General features: G+C 24.9%; 1 protein-coding gene across 1 annotated transcript; it reads left to right on the top strand.

Moving 5' to 3' along the window:
* The first annotated feature begins 3,018 nt into the window (after positions 1 to 3,018).
* LOC145843032 (uncharacterized) lies at positions 3,019 to 19,130 on the top strand. Its single transcript, XM_082950501.1, has 11 exons — positions 3,019 to 3,301; positions 7,700 to 7,749; positions 8,056 to 8,210; positions 8,941 to 9,084; positions 10,519 to 10,585; positions 11,521 to 11,698; positions 12,455 to 12,582; positions 14,431 to 14,565; positions 14,733 to 14,864; positions 16,683 to 16,794; positions 18,826 to 19,130. Exons 1-11 carry the CDS (start codon positions 3,019 to 3,021, stop codon positions 19,128 to 19,130), a joined length of 1,689 nt encoding a protein of 562 aa, XP_082806627.1.
* Positions 19,131 to 20,289: the final 1,159 nt, after the last annotated feature.

The following is a 20,289-nucleotide window of genomic DNA, read 5'->3' on the forward strand; positions in this document are numbered from 1 at the left end:
GAATAATTGAACTACTTACACTCAACTACAAACAAAAGACATGCTTTTTTTTCATTTTTAATGTGTTTAAAGTTAAAATCTTAAAGTTGTGTTGTATTGTTGACAAACAAAGTTCAAAAATTTATCACTAAAACCCTTATTTATATTTTTAATGGTTATAACAAAAAAACGCTAAAATATAATATTGTTTTTAGAGTTGTAAGAAAAATTTTAAAGAATTTTTTTTTTCAAGTTTTTATGTAATTTACTATTGTATAGTATTTGTTTTTAATACAGAGCATGACCTACTCATAACTTAGATTAAACCATTTAGTTATAGTAAAGATGATTGTTTACATTCAACATCTTATTTCGCATTTTTATATGCAGTTTAAGTAAATAAATGAATTAAACGTTTAGTGTTACAAAAATTTTGCTTATTTGTTTTATAAAAAAAAGTGAACTATAAGAGCACAAATTCATTGTTTTGAAATACTTACCAGAAAAAAACTTGCAATTTTTGTGTCTAGTAGATTCGTGCTTTAATAATTAATGTGCAACTAGATTCCTCAAAAAAAAACAATATATAATTTTAAAAAGCTTACTACGCTAATATTTTTTCTATGTATGTCAATACAATAAAAATAACCAATACATATATCATTGAAGAAAGGCGAAACTAAGCTACTGAAGTTTTAAAGTGTCTTATACTTTCCTAAGACCTTAAAACAAAAAATAAAGTTAGTAAAAGTTTTTTTTTAAATTAAATAGAACTAAAATAATTTTATCTGTTAAATTTTTGCAAACCTAGCTTTTTTTTTTTTTCAATATTCATTATTTGTTTGCATGTGTGGAATTGATTTAACTTTTTTGTAGCATATATGACATACAAACTTAATCAAACTATTTTATCAAACTTGTTAAAAAGTTATTTTTACTCTTTAATGGCGTTGTTGTCAGCCGTTTTCTATTTTGTTATGACTTAGTTTTTGGTATCTAATTATTAACATACTTATATGATTTAAAAAACCCACTGCGTAAGTAAATATTTAAAAACAAAACAAAATGAAAATTTTTTTCTTTGAAATATACTATACTTCATTCTGTGTTTTATAAAACTTGATTTTTCCAATTAAAAACTTTACGGAAATAAACCATGTCATATAATTTTGATATTTAACTTATTAATAAACGTTTTTCATTTGTAAGACTAGTTCCATTTTTTATTTATGTTATAATTACGATATACAAATAAGTAAAATACTTGTCTATACCTATTATACGACATTTTACCTTTAACTTAATAATATTTACAAATTAGAGTAAGGTGCTGTTTAAAAAACAAAACAATCTTAGTTGTAATTCTACATTAAAAAATTGTTTAGCAAAATATAAATATCTGGTATCAATTTTATAGTAAAAGACTGTTCCAGACTCCAGCTTAATAAACCCTTATTTTTTAAATTTAAATCAAATTGATAAACAAGAAATTTCTTCGAAACTTATCGTGAAACTTAATTATTATATTTATTCATATTTATTTTGAAAACAGATTAAAAATTATTAAAAGTAATGTTGATAGTTTTTTTTTGAACTAATTTTTAACATTTTAAATAGAAACCTCAATTTGAATTTCTCAAGAATTACTTTTTCTAAAGTGGTTAAAATTTAGTTTAGCTACACGTTTAGTTAAAAAAAAATGCTTATAGTTCAATAAAACATCTAGTTTCTAGATTTCACGTATTAGTGATGTTTTAAGATTCATTAATTCTAGAATTTGGTCGTTTTGGATTTAATTTTACATTTATTTACTGACTATTAACTTAAAGTGATCTTAACATGCTAATCTTTTAAAAATGTTTTTTGTGATCAACCTTAACGACATTTTTCATTAGTTTTTATTTATTAAAGTGTAAACTAAAGGCACTTCGAATAAGGTTAAAATTAATTTCACAAACACCCTAGCATTCTTGAAGTTTATTTAATGAAAAAAATAATACATCAAAACATAGTAGTATTTAAAAGCAAATATTTTATTTTTTTAAAGGAAAACTTTTATCTAATTTGAGGTGAAACTAAAGTTGTTCGTGAGAAAACCTATTGTATTTAGGTCTTATCTTCGTTACAATTTCATCGTAAATCTTTGAAAATTTTTAGCGAATTTTTCAAGGCTTTTTTGTCTGTTATACACAGAGGATAAAACTCTTAGTTTATTTTTATTATATTTAAAGCTATTTAAAAACAGTTTGAAGAAGTTTAAATAAATAAATAGTTATTTTTGTTTAATCTATATGAAAAACTGTTGTTATGGAAAAGTTATAAAATGTATACTTATTAACTATTGGTTTATTTATTTACTAGATGTAAATACAAAAGCGACAATGCATCTTTGCTAAAATCCATATCTTTAAAACTGAAAGCGCATTGCACTTGGATGTCTACAAAGACCAACAGCAGAATCGCGAAGCATGATCTAAAACAATAAACTGTGTGCATACACAAACAAATAGCCGCGAACAATCGATCAACATAATTGGCTGAGCAAATCGCAGCTTGATCACTACATAAATAAAACGCGCGAATTCACGCCCTTCGCGCCACGTAGCAGTGACGTCACAGAGAGGCATACATGTGATCGCAGAGACAGCCGCACGCCAATCCGAGCGAGAGCTTATAGATTTATTGATCCGCGCTTGATATGGGGTGGTGGGCGACTACATAGAATTTAGCGTGTTTTTGGCTGAGCGCTGTCGTAAGCTTTGTCGAAGAAGAGAGTGAAAAGCAGACGTGAAAAAGGAGGGAAAAAAGTCGTATATTGTTGTTAGATTTTGAGTTAACAAAGCATGTAGCTGTTATAAAGTTGAGTTTGATGTTTAACCTCAGAATAGGTCTTAAGACAAATTGAGAAGTCTTTGTAAATTAGTCAAGATAAGATATTTTTATTTTAAAGTCAAGGCAATGATGGTACTAAAACTAAAGCAAAAGTTACATAGAAACTGAATTAAAGTTGAACCTTTTCAGCAAAACTAACTAAGAAAAATGTGGAACTCCGTGCGCGAGAGCGTCAAGCACGCAACCGAAGACCTCGACAAGTTTTTGGACATCAGAAGAAGAAACGCGGACGAGTCAAGTGGCAAGTGCAACGGCAAAAACGCGATGAAGAATGTGGTGACGCCTCAGAGCATACCGGCGTTCACCGTCCCCCCGCTGCTGTCCAGCTGCGCGGACAGTTTCAAAGAAGGAGAAATTGACGTCATAAGTTCTAAAACCGACACCAAAGTTGAGCTTTTCACTTGCCCAAAAAACTCATCTGTGGAAAAAGGTCAGTTTTTTTAATGCATGAAGTAGTTTTTGCGCTGGTATCAAAGTTATAACAATATTATACAATTAATTAAATAAATTATAACATTGTTTGTTGATTTATTGTTGTTTTAAAGGTTAAGTTTTTTGATTCCAGTCTAACTAATAGGTGGTGATGTAAGTTATTTAAATAAAAAAGTGATTTTTTATTGATTGATATTATTTGAGTGATATTTGCTATTTTCTATCTATTGAAAATAGTAAATTATTTGCATAAAATCTTTTTTTCTTTTTCATTGATTAAAATATTAGATTAAATTGAAATTTGATTTTATAGTATATCCTACATTCTACTGACGTCAATTGAAATGAATTAAGTTCACTAGAGAAAACATTTATGTAAGACAAAAGTTTTATTATAGGCTTTATTTTGTGTTATTACATATTTTTATTATAAATTCATAATATTGTAAGGAATTATATGGAATTTTTAAAAACTAACTAAATTTTGTCTTATATAAAACCTTTCTGTTTAAATTTGTAGCTGAACTTGAGAGTTACTTATGTCAAATTAATTAATCACTTTTGTGAGTTATTTGATCTGAGAGCTAATCAATAAATAATTGTTTTTAAAAATAAAACTCAAGCTAAGTTTTGTGTGACATTAAAAACATTGTAATAAAGGAATTATTAAGTATTACAGGAATTAAAAATTTAAATATTTTGTAGAAAATAAATTAAACTTGTTACCTTTGTACTGATTAAAAAAAAGTTTGTCCAAAAGTAAAAAGTGTATACAACAACAACTTTATACAACGTTAACACGATGTTGTAATATTTATTTGGTTTTATAAAATTTTTATAGTTTTAGTTCTAATAGATTTAAAACAAAACTAAATTTGTAGCACGTTTCAAAAGTCAATGACAGTTGTAAGATTTGATAGAATGTGTAGTTGTCAACTATTGTTTTTTCGACGATTCAAATACTCTGGACGTAACTGAAAAGTTTTAATCATTTTTTTAATAGTATTTTTTTGTGGTGATATTATTTTTTTAAACTAAAGTAATAAGAGTAGAACTAGTTAGTCATTTTGCTTAATAAATTAGAAACATGTTTATTTAAAAAGTCTGTATTAAATCTAATATATCTATATGTTTATACATTTTGAAATAACATTTAAAAAAATAAAACAGTTTTTCATACAATTTTGCCATTAGGTTTCTAGTTTGCTTATATACTAAGTACTTGTATCAGCTAATGCGGTTTATAAACCTATAAGTTTACGTAATGTATGTTTTTATACAGTAGTATTTGTTTTTGTTAGCTTTTTTTAGTGTGTAAACTTTGTTGTGCTTTTCCCCAAGTGATTTGCAACTTTTTTAAACACTGATATTTTCTGAACAATCTAGAACTATTGTATATCCATTTTAAACTTTTAACAAGTATTACCTAGATAATGTTATTTGTAAAAAAATCACTATTAGTATTTTTGTAAATCTTAAATCAAAATATCTAGTTTCAATTTTTTCTATTTAAGATTCTTTTTGTTTTTTGTTTTATTTTATATATCGGTTGTCTAAATGTATAGTTCAAAAAATCGGTTGTCTAAATCTCAAAAAACATTAAGTTAAAAGTTTTACAAAAACCAAAAAAAATAATTTCAAATAGTTTATAGCTTAAATGAATATACCTTTTTAATACAGTATAGATATGTTTTGGTACTGCATAGAAAATTGCTAATAATCAATTTATTTTTTCTCAAATTGTATTAAAAAAGAAATAGTCTGACATATCAGTTTGAAATAAATAGAAGAAGGTTATTAAAGTGCTTCAAATTGTCTAGTACTTCAAAAGATAGAAAAAAATTGACTTTATCAAAACTAGTTTTTACACATTTGGCTAAAAATGTTGTTAACTTAAGTTTAGCTGAATGAAATTATCCAGCAAGACTAATTGTTTGTTTGAGTTTACTTTTACAACACCTTAATTTTTTAAGTAAAATTTTCGATTATTGATTTATATAAATAAAATGTGTTAAAAGTAATTAAACACTTAAATAAAAAAAATTATAAACAAATTTGTCTTAAATTTCATTTTTGTTTTCAATTTACCTACTTTTTTTCTAATAAACAATACAACATATTTTATTCATCTGATGTAATAAATACATGTAGAAAAACATTGAGATTTAATTGTCCTTTATTTTTTTTTTGCTTTAATTCTTTTTCAAATTTGCAAGCTCTTAAAACATACTACTTTAAAAATCAAAAAAAAAATATATATATAATACGAACACTAAAACCACACGATTACTTGTTATTTTTCATTTTAAAAACTTTTTATAAATATTTTTGTAACTTTTTCAAAATAAACATTACTTTTTTAAAAACGCTATATGTAGCCATGTAAATTAATTTTACTACTGTTGTATTTTTATTTTGCCCAGTGTGTATACAAAAAAAACATAAAAAAGCTTTTAAGCTTACAGTATTGAACAATAGTGTTTGTAAATATAAAATTAAACTAAGTTTAGCTTACTGTTATTGATAACATAATGAAAAGTATTTATAAATTTTATTTCATTTACTTTAAATCCTATCAATTTATCACTTATAACTTAACATTTCTTTCAAACATACCATAAATAGTTCCAAATTTTTTTTAAAACTTAAATTTAACTGGCTATAAAAAAAAAACCGCTTTTCTGTATAAAATTGGTTCAATGCGCTGTATGTTAATTTTGTTAGATACTAGCAGCTTGACTGAAAACTGTATGAATTTAAAAGGACTGAGCATGTGCTTATCTAACAGGTATTTTCCAAATCAATGGTTATTTAAGTTGAAATGTCAATGTTTTAAAAGTTTGACTATATTAAATGTTTGTAAAAATTAAGCTTTTTAGATTTAAACTCAATAAATGGTAATCTATTTTTTATTTAAACGTTTTGTTAACTATATACGATATGTGTAAGAATTCAAACAATAAATTTACCATGTAAATTAAAACGAATATTAAAGAAAAAAATATTTACTATTTTTGTTAAGAAGACCTACTACGAAAGTTAACTGTGAGTAACAAGTTAATTATAAAAACCTCTAGTCCTCCAGTCCACTCCTGGACAAGACGTTAAAAGGTATCCTTGGTGTGCGACTCGAAAATCGAAAGGTTCTTCGTGGACCAGGACCTAAGACCAAAACTTTTGACCACTTTTTTGTCGTTCAATAAACTATACAATCTATTACAAACTATTATTAAACAATTTTTAATAGAAAGTTTTTTTAATGATTTGTATACTTTAATTTTTTATACTTTTTTCATTTGAAATAACTTTTTTTGTTGTAGAATTAGTAGTATTTGTTTTATTTTATCAGACTTTATTTTAGTACTAAAATTTTTATTTTACAATTTTACTGCCTATTTTCTCGTTTTTCATATTAGGAATGATACTTGACAACTTTTTCGAACAAATTCCCGTGTGAGTTAATTGTTAGTTGTAGCTTTTTCAAAAGCGTTGAATTAAAATTACAAGAAAAGTATGAAAACCTCAAATTTAATAACATAATTTATCAACTAACGACACTAATTTTATATTAGGTTGTTGTTAAAATTAACAAGTTTTGGAAGACATTAAAGTAAATTTAGTATACCATAACTATGCAAATTTTGATGTTTTTTTTTTAATTTAGATTAACTTTTACATAAGTTTTCAAAACTAAGTCTTTTTTATGTTTTTCATAAAAATAGTAATAAAGCTGTTTTTTTAAGTTTTATAAAACTACTTTAGTGTATTTTGATTAACAACTTCACAAGATTATAATATTTTTATAACAGTTTGACTTTAACTAGTTTACAAGTTTGTGAGCTTTAAACGTTAAAACAATACATAAGTACATATTTTAAAAAGTTTTTTAATAACAAAAAACAGTATAATAACTCTTATTCAACTTTTTAGATATAGTTTTCAAATAACTAGTTTTAGTTTTACTTATAAATCAACTAACTTTGAATAAAAAAAAGTAATTTATACTTTTATATTATAGAATTAAGTTTCCTTATAGCGTTTTTATGAAACTTGTTTGAATTTGTGCTATTTTTTTGGATTATATAGTTCAACTTGTTTTTAGGTTTAGTTTAAAAAATTTTGTAGTATAGTAAATTGAAAAAAAAAATATCACTGTAACATATTTTAAACTAAAATAGTCTTAACCAAAAATATAACTTGTAGTTTTTATTGAAAGTTTGCTTAAAGATTTTGATTAATTTTAATAAAAAGTACTTTGTTTTTGTAGCTGAAAATAGTCTTAAAAACGCTAAACTATATTTTTTACTGTATTATGAACTTTTTCTTTTAGTTTATAAAAATTAAGAGTAAAATTTTGATTCTAACAAATAAGTACTTTATGATACTTTTATTTTAGAACGACTACTGAATAATAGTCAGAGTGAAAAAAGCAATCTAGTACAACAAGTTAGTTTTGTTTAAAGAATTTTTTTGTTTCACATCTAACATTTTAGTTTCAATATATAAATAGAAACACTTGTAAAAATGGTGAAAATTTGTACAACATTAACTGTATGTTTCTTTTTACTTTACTTAATTTCATTTTTTACTCAAGCAAAGTACTTAAATATTTTCTATCAAAACTTTTAGAGCTTAAAGTCTACAATAAACTTTTTCTCAAAGGTCGTTAAAAGTATTCACTAGTTTCTCTAAAGTGTTACCATTATTTGAAAGTTTAAACTAAACTAAAAAAATATTTAGTTCCAATTTTAGCCAGGCTTGTCATTAAGTCATCTTCTACAATCCCGCTCTGGCTTCTCCACACTGAAAGAAAGTCCGAACACAAGAAGAAAAGAGTCACTCTTCCTGTCCCCTTCTACTACTTACTACTACAATACCGAGAAGAAAAATGCTCAAAAAGAACAAAGGTTTTTTTAAAAGTAAAAATAAGTAAAAATAAGATTTAAAATCTTAAAATTTAGACCAATCATTATAAAATAGAATTTGTAGTACTTGTTTAATATTTAATTAAGTTCTATGATGGTTTCAAATTATTTTTGTTCACTTTCAAGAACATTTATAATATAAATGAACTTTTCTACTAGCAAAACAACGTATTCTATAAACAGTAAACTTAAATAAGCACCGTTTCTTTGAATTATTTAAAAAATGTTTCACTTGTCAAACAACGGAAACTAAACGTTATGTTTTTACATATTTTTAGACATACCTTATGTTAAATTAAACGATTTACAAGCACAGATATTTATAACTAAAAAACTATCAATACAAAAAATTCAACTTAAGTTACTTTCTAAAACCTCTGGAGTTTTGATTTTTAATACTTAAAACTGCTAAACACTCAAGCAGATTAAAATTAGTAGTTTTTGCTTTTAAAAGTTATAATACTTTATGTAATTTTAGAATATTTTCATACTGCTGTGAAATTAATTAGTATGCAATTGTGTTACTTGTAAGTACAAACAAAAATTTAAAACGATTTTAACGAACAAATTTAACCTTATTTAATTTAATCTTTTACCCCTTTTTCACTTTTAACTTTTAAAGATAGTGAAGGTTTTTTTTAAGATGTGAAAACAGACTGTTATAAAGTCTACTAAAATTAGATTTTAAAAGTGATCATTTATTTTTGCTAAGGAAATCCCCACTTTTGTCAAACATGATAAGTGAATGTAATCAGTCGAGTTCAGATTCAGAAAAGAGTAGAAATCAAACACCAGTTGTTTCACCGATGCTTGGTGGGTTGCTGAAAAGAAGAAATAACTGCTTCACAACTCATCGGTTCGAACATTCTTTTTGATGCATAGTTTGCCTAGCATGAAAAAATAAATTTTATTGATTGGCTTATTACAAAAAGACTAATTTTTCACAGTTTATAAAGCTATATAAAACTATAAACTATTTTAGCTTAAACTTACTTTTTTACTCAGAAATTTTGGTAAAATGAAATCTTAGGACTTTATAAAACTAAACCGAATAATTAATCATAGAAAACTTTTAAGTTTTGTGAGTAATACCTTCTAAAAGTTTTTTTCTTTCAAACATAGGTAAATGTTAGCATTGAAAAGACTTTTGGTTTAAACATTTTTTTGTGCGAAAGTTAACCATAAAAGAATAAGTATAAAACTTTAAAAGACTTTACTTATATTTTGAAATCTTACAAATGAACCTAATAATAAAAAAAACTTTTACTTACTAAAATGGACTTTTAGACAAACTGTGTTTTTTAAAAACTTATATAATTCAGGATAAACTATCTTACCATAAAAAGTTATACTAAAAATTATTTCTTCGCCAAAAGTTCTGTATTAAGTTATACTAAGGAGTTTGATATTGAAAAAGATTTTTTATTTCAATAAAATTGCTTGCATTAGATTTAAAAATACTTTATTTAAATTAACCAAATTATAAATTTCATTTGTTTAAAAAAATGCCTTTTTCTACTCTCAGTAAATTTTATGCACAAAAAGCATATATTAACACCTATAAAGTACGAATTTTAATAAATTAAAAGCTAATCTTTCAACAAGTACTACGTACGAAGTAAGAAATAGAATTGCATATTATTTGTGTAATCGGACGATTTTGGTCTTTACCGTCCTATTTATATCTTGATATTTTGTGCAATATTTTTCAAAAACATTTTTTTATATTTATGGGAATCGACTTCAGTACAATATTTATACTTTAAAGCAATAAAGTAAAGCTTTAGTTTTAATACTTAAATCATTAAAGTACGTCTATTTACAAGTTGACATATTTATTTAAAAAACATTTTTTAATCAACAAGTTTTAAAAGTAGTATATTTACATGACAAAGATTTTACAACTTTTAATTTTTGATCTAGTGTACTTTTTACTTTATAAACCACAATAAAAGTTCTCGACTTAATGATAAGGAAAATGATCAATTCAAATTTGAATTTTTTTAACAAAACAATGTTTCACTCGTTTGAACTAAATCAAACGAGATCATCAGTTGAATAAAGTGTGTAAATATTTTTGATATAGTGTGCTTTTGTTTTCTAATTCAACAACAGTTTTACAAGTATGCACCTAAATTCACTAAAGTCCTTAACTTTAAAAACAACCTAGAACATAAGCGAAAGTGCTTAAAAATTGTTATAAGGGCCAGGTGTGCGTAAATCTCGGTCATTGAGTCGTACACCGCGTCTTCTCTAAAACTTTAAATAAACATTTTTTTTTAAACTTTAGATCCGACAGTGAATACGACTCGTCATGCAACACGTCACCCTGCCGGTCCCCCACTCCACTGATAAAAGTTCGTTGTGTTTATTTGTTTCTCAATTTGATAGATTAAAGGTATTTTGTGGGAAAAAGTTTAATTATGGGTTTCGTTTTGTCAAACTCGAAAAAACTCTAATTGGTTGTACTTCTAAACAAGATTACAATATAGTATTTGTCTTTTAAGTTGCAATTAGGTCTCTAAGTTATTAATTGTTATGATTTAATATTTACTAGTTGTAAGATTGCTCTTGGAGATCTAACTTTAAAGCTAAAAGTTTTGAAAAAATAAAAATAAATAAAGGTGTATAACAGGATGTCGTGTAGTGTGGAGCATTGGAGCAGGTGCTTCACCTGAAAATTTAAAATAACTTATTACAGTATTATATAACTTGATATAAAACTGTCAAAACTACTTTTTTCTAAAAAAAAACTTTGTTTACAAACGATTGGTTGTAATGGTAGTATTTTTGTTTTACTAAACTAATTTAGAAAGTATTAGAGTAAGGGAGTTTTAAAATATTTATTAGTTTTATTCATTCCTTTACTAAAAGTATTACACGTCGCCACTGGTATATGATAACAACTTTAAGGCAATAAAAACTAACAAAAAATAAAGTATAAATAGTTTTTATTTCAATATACAAAATTAAAACTAAAAGTTTTTTATCAAATACTTTTACTGTTTGATAATGAAAATAGAATAAAATAGGAATTTTGAAGTTATTTTAACAAAAAGCAACAAGAAAAACATTGTATAAAGCTTTAATAAAAATGAATTAATTAAACTTTAAGTTTTTGAAAAAATACTATTTCAAAGTTTATCTTTTATAAACTTTTAAAACTTTGTAAATATAGTTAAGTTTTGTACTTTATTTATTGAAGCCTCCACCTTAAATATTAGTTAAATTAAACATCGCTTCATGCCTACATCAATTAAAGTGTTTCGCGCTTAAAATTTTGACGAACCAGGCGAGGATGAGAAGTGAAAGCCAAATAGAATCAAAAACAATTCTCGTCAAGAACAGCAACAGCTACCAGTCGGCGACGAGCAACGGATCAATGCACTTTGCATCCAACAGCAAAAAGTCTGATGTTTTTGATAAAAAAAATGTCAGAGCTCATGTTAGATCATGCAGTGATAATGCAAGTAATGATTTTTTGTTTTTTACTCTTTTTAATAATAATAATAGTCAAGTCACAAACTTTAAACAAGTCAAAAAGTTTTGCAAAAAAATCCTCAAAATATTTTAAACTCAGTTTTATTAAGTTACTGAACCTTTAAAACAAAACACATGTATATTTGTCCGGTACAAAACACAACAGCTAATGTTAATTAACGGTTTTTTACGAAAATGGTCATTTCAATTTGTTAACTTCTGTGACATATTTTTCTGTACTTATTAAGATATATTTTTCTATAGATTTGCATAGAAATAGTCATTGTTTTCATATTATTTAGTTTTTAAAAACACAGTAATTTTTTTTTCTATAGTTTAAAACTTTAAAAAAGCTCTAAACAACTTTAAAAAAAGATAACCTTTCAAAAGTATCAACTATATTTACATAGTATTCATGTTTAATCATATATACTGTTTTGCTATTTAAATTTCAAATACATGTCTAAATTTCTTACATTAAAACTTTAAACTTTTTTATACATGAAAATCTTAGTCAATTAATATATTACTGCTAAAGCTTTAACTTTATTTTTGTGCTAAAACAGAACTAGTTGATTTATTTTTAGAGTCAGTTCAATTTACATAAACCATTTTATTTGTGTTTAGTAGATTGTGTAATTTTTTCAAAATTGTGAGGTTAAAGTAGAATTTAATTTCTAGTTTTTATTAAAAACAACTAGTTTTAAGCCAAATTTACGAATCAAAGCATCTTTTCAAATTGCTAGTTTCTCTGAGACGAAAAGAAGGCCCTCAAGTACACGTCAGTCTCAACTATTTGACCTCTCAAAATCGACTTGATGTCTCAGTGATTGATATAAAAAATCTCACCGGTGATAGATTGATATACTTAAAAGTTTGTTTTAAATTTTTTTTTAATAACAAGTTAATTAAAATTTAAAATTGTACTATTTATTATAAACCGCATTGAATTATTGCTTTAAATAAAACATTTTTAATTTAAATATTCCTAAACACTCATGAACAAAATTTATAGCAAAGATAAATAACATTAGTAGTAATTAGTCAGTTGTAATCCTTTTCGAGAATATCTAAATATAAGCTTAACCTTTTACGTCAAAAACAAACATTGTTGTTTTTGTTGTTTTAAATTTAAATACATTCTATATCGTGCCGCTAAAATGCAAATATCTCTATTGTTATCTGATTTCGACCTATAGATAATTCAAAACTAAAGCTGAACAAAAGTATAACAAAAGCAATAAAACTGCTTTACTGTAAACTTTTAACTAATTTAATATTTAACAACTTGAATATAAATAAAGTTGTTATATTTTTAAGTTAATTCTTATACATCGAGTTAAAAAGTAAGAACGCAGTATTAAGCATATGGTGTACTATGTTAATATATCGACAATTTTTGTACACAATACAATGTCAATAAACAAAATTTAATGTAATTGCAATATTTTTATCAATAATTTTTTATACGTTGGAGCTTAGTTAGCTTTGAAAATTAAACAAATTTTTCATCAAGGTTTCTAAAAAGTTTACAATAGCTAAAAAAATTAGTTTTATATTTTTATATTCTTTCATATGTAAAAAAATATGCTTTTTTCGTTAAAAATTTAAATTTAAGACCTAGGTAACTAACTTTATGACAAAATTAAACTTTGTTTAAAGTAGAGTAATTTTGAGTAAACGGATAAGTTTACATTAGAACTTTTACTTGTTGAACGAAAATAAAATAAAGTATTTAGATTTAAATTATGTTAGTAAATGGATGAATTAATATTTAAAACTATACTTGTTGTTCGAAAAGTATTTTTTTTTTTGCTTTAATATTTAAATCTAAAACATCGTAACCTGTTTTTAAGCTACTTAAAACTTGTAAGGATAATTTATATCTTATATTTAGTTGTATATTAGAAAATAGTAACAGTAAATTTAAATTTTTTTTAAAGTAAATGATTTCAGTATATAAAATTTTTATGTCGTTATTATTCATCACTGTTGTGTAAGATAAAATATGTTTAAATTAAATTAAACATACTAAACAAAAAACCAACAATTGATTTAAAATAAATCATCATTTGTTGTATAACAATAAAGCCAAATGTTTATTTTTGTTATCGATTTTTACTTTAGTTTTTGTTTATTTTCTAGTTAAAAGTGTTCCTATTATAAAGTTATTTCTATATTGAATATATGTAAAAACTACCTTAAAAATTTTAAATGCATCAAAAAACCCTTTATATTTTGTTAGTTAAATGTAATAATAATATTCAATTGTATAGCTTTGTTTCACATAAACACAAATTTTGCATACTTTTTCTTTTAATAATGATAGTTAAATAAAATCAAATATTACTTTTTTTTATCATTGTTTTGTAAACCTAATACTTTATTAACAAAAAAGCCTATACATACAATGTGTATTATTTCAGTACTAACATACTTTATGATTATACAAGTACTGATTTTTTTCCTTATAGATGTTGTTAGACTGTTTATTTAAGTATTTATTTATTTATAGTGAACTTGGAATTTTAATCATCTTAAAACTGTTAGTTAAATACTTAAAAAAACTAAGAAAGGATAATGCTTAGTAGCAACTTTTAAGTAGAAATCAAATAGTAATTAAACCAAACTATTAAAAATTTAAATTAACTTTTTTTATAGACCAGTGTTGCATAAACTGTATAACTTTTTTTTAATTTTTAATCTTATTATTAAAAAAAAGATTTCTTTAATTCCTCGCCATGGAGCGAGTCATCGCAGCGACACTTTGAGGGCGAACTCATCAAACATACAGGTCAGAGAAATGTTTACTTTTGAAGGAGTCTTTCAGGAGGAAATTATGCATTTGTCGTTAAAAGTAAGAAATTTATGAGTAAAACGTGTTTTAAAGTTTTTTATGCGTAAAAAGTCTCAAATTAATATGTGTACTTGTTTTGAATAAAACACGCTTTTCATATTTCAATTTTGAAACTATAACATTCTTCAGTGTTTTAGTGGTTTAACGGTTCGTAATCACCGTGACAGATATCCTGTAAAGAAAAGGGTATAAAATTGCGAACATCAACGCAGCTTGGAATTAGCATACTAACACTGGCCGATATTGATTTTTCCACTCCGCACGACACTTGGCTGGTCTTGAACGACCCCTCGACAGAGGTTGAACTCTTATTGATATTTTTATTAACTAAAAACATAGTATATACTCGTGAGTTTTATTTTAAAAAATAGTGATGAATAAAACTATGCTTGTAAACTCAACAAAGCGTTAAGGTTTATTTAATACTTGTTTTGATTTTTTGTATGGTTTTTGCATAGAGTTAGTTACGTTTAAATATTAGTAATTACTTGTTTTTTATCGTTTTCTAGCTTTCTTAAGTATTGTCTTAAACTTTTAGCACAAACTTTCGGGGCAATATTTTCATAAACACTTTAATTTTAAATATTTTCATCATTTACAATAAAACTACACATAAACGTTTTACATTGTTTACTAATTAACTAATCTATCACGGACTTACATAAATTTTTCAGTTTAAAAACTTTGAAGTCGCATATTCTTTTTTGAATTAATCGATAAAAACTATAAAGCAATTGTAAGCTTATTTTTTTACTTAAAAAAAAATGTGTTAAGCATTAGTTATAATATCTATAATTTTTCATTAAACTTGCTATGGGAGGTAATTCTTAAAAATAAAACATTCTTGTTTCCTATTCCGCTATGAGGGATTTAAGTGTTAAACCTGTAGTTAAAATAGCTTTTATAATCATACAAATTATGAAAAGTTTTAAATCAAACATATTTATTTGTAAAAACACAACTAATTAAAACGACAAGTAATTAACAAAAAATGGATTTTTATAAACAATTAAGACAAAATGGATTATTTAAAAACATTAATAGTTACTCTTGATCCTTTATCAGGACCAAGCTGATTATTCAAATTTGGCTGCAATTTTTTAATTAGTAAAGCTTCTGAAGATAATAATTCATTATACGAAGTGCACGTTTTAATAACTTTGAAACAATCATAAATATTTTTACAATTAGTACAAAATACACAATTTTCGATATGTTTAAACACCGCACTGTTGGTTGGAGTCACATGTTCTTTAATTCTGACGAAAAGTTGTCTTTCTTATTTATTATTATTATTTATATGTTAATTTTTTTAACATGTACACTTTTTTTTACAAAACTGAGTTAAAGATTGAAAATGTTTTCACCTTAGTTGTTCTTTGAAAGTTATTCTTTGTATGGAAACACGTTATAGGCTTAAATAAATTTACAAATATTGATTTTAAAGCTTTCATTTCAATAAAGCGTAAAATAGAACATCTTGAGAATAAAAGAAAAGTAGATAAGATATAATGCTTTAGCCAATTGTATATAATCCAGATTTTATCGGAGAAAGTACTTTTTTTGGTATATTTTAGTTATATTCTTTAAATATTGAAAGTATCATTTGCTTCTGCTGTTATAGAAAAACGTTATACTGAGCTTTAAGTAGAGTTTAAATTATTTGACTCTTTTTGAAAGTTTTTTTTAAATTTGAACAATTTCAACTAGACTGAACTTATGGTTTTCTCCTTTAGTTTTTCTTAGATTAAATATTTTAAATTAAAACAGAAAACTTTAAATTTTTTGAAATATTGTGTATAAAAATACATTTTTTACCTCAATAAAAAAAGAGTATAGTTGTGCACACAACTGATGTAGAAACAAGTTATTTACGTTAGAAAACATTATTTAAATTAGTTTATATTTATGAATTGTTGTATGAATTTGCAAACCAAAAATAAAAATGTAACTAAAACTTTCATAGTTAAGTAAAAAAAAGCATTTAAATTAATACTTTTTATCAAGTATAAACTTAATCAGTATTGAATCATTTTACAAAAGCAAAATAGTTAGAAAAAAAAAATATAAACAATCTAATTTGAAATTGCACTTTTAAAGTTTGATAAAACGAACAGGAAGTGCCTCACATACAATTGTCATTGTGTTACCACGCGATGCTCGGTTTTGTTACCATCGAAGTCATTGCCGTTAGAAACGTACCAAAAGGTCCTTTGGGTAGAAACCAAGGTAAATAGTGTCTTGTTAATTTACAATTACAGCCGCATCAATTTACGAACAGAATATGTAACTTTTATTTTCCTTTAAATTTTTTATAGAAGCTTTGCGGTAAAATAAATTCACATTAAAGATATTTACAATAATACACAGCTTTAGAGTTCATTTCGTAACTATTTTTCAATTCTATATTTTTGTTTGTGAAATTTAATAATTCATAAATAATTAATATCTTAAAAATAAGTGTTATAGAACCAAATTTAGTTATACATTTACATGATAAATAAACTAAGTTTTATAAACAAAACTGTTTGTCAAGTACAATCACAAAAAAAGAAAAATGTTGTTTACGAACGATTAACTTTTTCTTCTAATTATAAACAGTAGTATACATAATGAATAAAATAAATAAGTATATTTTAAATGTTACTTCCTAAGTACAAAATATTTATGTTAAACAAAAGTATAAAGTATAACAAATTAACACACCTAGTATTAATTATACAATTAACAAAAATAGTTTAATATTTGTTAAAAATTTTATTTTTAACTCTCATGTTAAATTTGAAAAACATTGACACTTATGTTTATATATAAAAAATTATTTTGGAAAATAGAGGTAAGATTATGTTTGCGTTTTTAAATTTATAAAAAATTTTGTTTTTGCAACACTAAGTTTATACTTTATAGACTTACTTAAGCATTTTTTGAAGCATTTTTAGGTGGTCTAATTAAGACCATGTCAAAAAGTAAGAAAAAGTATTGAGTTAACATTAAACAACTATATATTTGTTTGCCACAGTTTAACCATAATTAATTTTACGTAAATAAACCGGTTAAAATTGTTGTATTTTCGTATACTTGAATCGTCTTAAAAAATAAAGTGTAGGAACTTTAAGGTTGCAAAGCTTTAGAAGCTTCTTTTATAACGAATCTGCTTTGAAAACGAACTCACCTGCAAAAAGTTACTATGGTGTATTTAAGCTATAGACTTATGCACTCTTATCTTAATATTATTGTAAGTTTATTGTCCATACGATGGACCTAGGGATCAAAATCTAGTCCATTCAAACTGGGGAAGACACATAACTAAAAAAAATTAAAAACTAAAACACACAAAATGTCCAATTTGTTTAAAACAAAGATAAAAATATAATTTGAGACAAAATTTATAGATTAAATAAGAAGATTTTTTTTCTACCAAAAACTTATAGTTATTTACGCTTTGATGTACAACGATCGACATGACATATAGATGGGATTTTTGTATTGTACTAGAATGCTTAGTTTATAAATGTTCTAAACAACAAATTATACTTTCAGAACCATGAATACTAATTGAAAAAAAATACTTTACAAATTGTGTTTATCAAAATATAAAAATAATTTTTTATCGTATATCAGATATAATGTTCAATTTTCATTAAAAAAAAAAAAAAAAATTTGTTATAAGCTTAAGAGCAACATTAAACGAATTTTTTTAATAGTCATGACTGACGTCAATTGTAAACTCAAAAAGTCAAAAAGATCAGCGCAAGTATGACTCTAATTGATTTTAAACATTTCTTTTAATAAAAAAAAATAGTTTGTCTCAATAACTTATATTCTAACAATTAAGTATTTCTATAAACAACGTTAAATTAAAAACTAATAGTTTTAACGTACTAATAGTTTTCATTTCTATCCTTCACAATAAAATGACGGTTTGTAAAGCAACATTTTTGATAAACTAACTTTATTTTAAAATAAAACATTTTGTGTATCTGTATATCAACCAAGCTTCATTATTAAAAAAAAACATTTTTCTATCAGTAGTCATTTAACAGCCTTTTTTTTCTCATTGATTTAAAATAGTATAATAAATTCATCATATTTTGCATTTTGTAAAAGTCTGTTAATACACGGTATAAGTTGCTATTATTGTAATGAAACATTAACATACTTTTACTAAAATGAACCAACTTATCTTTCTTGATTCAAACTTGACTTTCTCAAGCGGCAAGCAATGTTTCAATCGATAAAAACCAAAAACAAAATGCACAGACTGCTACGTGGTCCTGACGGAAGCCAAGTCGAGCGAGGGGGCGGCCAAGAAGCAAACGAAAATCTCCCACCGCTGCAAGGACCCCGTGTTCAAGCAGTCCTTCATCTTCGCCATGCCCAACGACCGGCTGGTCATAGTGGCCGCGCTGTACGCCAGGGACAAGATCAAGGGCCAGTGGTCGAACTGCGGGCAAGTGAGGCTGGGGCACGGGGTGGGAGACGTCAGCGGGCAGAACCAGTGGACGCAGGCCCTGGACAAGGAGGGGCAGCCTGTCACTTTCTGGCACTTTCTTCGCGCCGCTTGAAAACGTTGCCGAGTGATTTTCGTTTTCGGATTTTTTTTTAAATTGTGTCTTACAATATTTTTAAAGAACTTTCTGTGTGTTTGAACTTTAAACAGTGGGTTTTTGTTACAATTTTAGCTTTTATTTAATTGGCAAATTAGTTTTTGATTTATTTTTAATTTTTTTTTGTCAAATTAGCATAATCTTTCAAGGAGCTTTAACTTTGCTAATTTTTAAAGAAACCAGAATGTACATGTTGTTGTATAAAGATAATCAACACCAAGTTTAAGATAAAACTACAAACAATTAATATCGAATTTAGAACAATTCTTTTGTTTATCAAAAGTTAAAATTTAAAAGCACAAATATGGATAGGTTTTAAATCTTATTTAAGTTTTTCATTCAGTTTATTTATTTTCAGAAACCTAAACAAAGAAACTAAAATGAAATTACGAAAGCATCACTTTTTTATAGATTAAAAACATTAATGTTTGTTGATCATACTCTGTTTAATTTTTTTTAGATTAATTTAATTTTTAGCTGCTAGCGATAAGTTAAAAATCAACATATTTTATAAACAAAAGCCACAATTGGTTGATATTTAAATCTGTTTTTCCTTTCATTTGTTCTGAATACCTAAAGTTATATTGTTATTCAAAAATCATACAACCACGTTCGCTAGTTGTCAAGACAGTTTAAGTACTGAATTTTAGTACTGAATGTTTAAGCAAATTTAATCACTAAGTTTAAGTAGCCCAAAAAAGAGTTCATAGGTGATTTAATTAGCTATTTTTAATACAACTAAGAAATGCTCGAACTTCTTCTGGATCGTAATTAATAAAATCTTAATCTATTTTTAATATTTTAGTAAGTTTTACTCCCTTATATTTAATTTTTCTTATGCAGTACAAAAATAACAAATTATAATTACTACTTTTTAATTGATCATAAACAAAAACTAATCAGCAACTTTGATCAGAAACATTTAAGAAACGAAACTATACTACAAAAATAAGCTTTTTATTAAATCAGTTGTAGCTTAGAGAACAATTAATAACAGCTTAGCATGTAACTCATTAATAGGCATACATTTGGTGGTCGCGGTTTTTTTTTAGTTTTACTTTTCATAAAAAGTTCGAAATACCATAAAATCTAGTTTAAGCTTCAAAATTTTCTTTTG

This window comes from Thalia democratica, chromosome 8 (assembly GCF_965202585.1).
Source record: "Thalia democratica chromosome 8, ktThaDemo2.hap1.1, whole genome shotgun sequence".
In the NCBI taxonomy this organism is placed as follows: Eukaryota; Metazoa; Chordata; class Thaliacea; order Salpida; family Salpidae; genus Thalia; species Thalia democratica.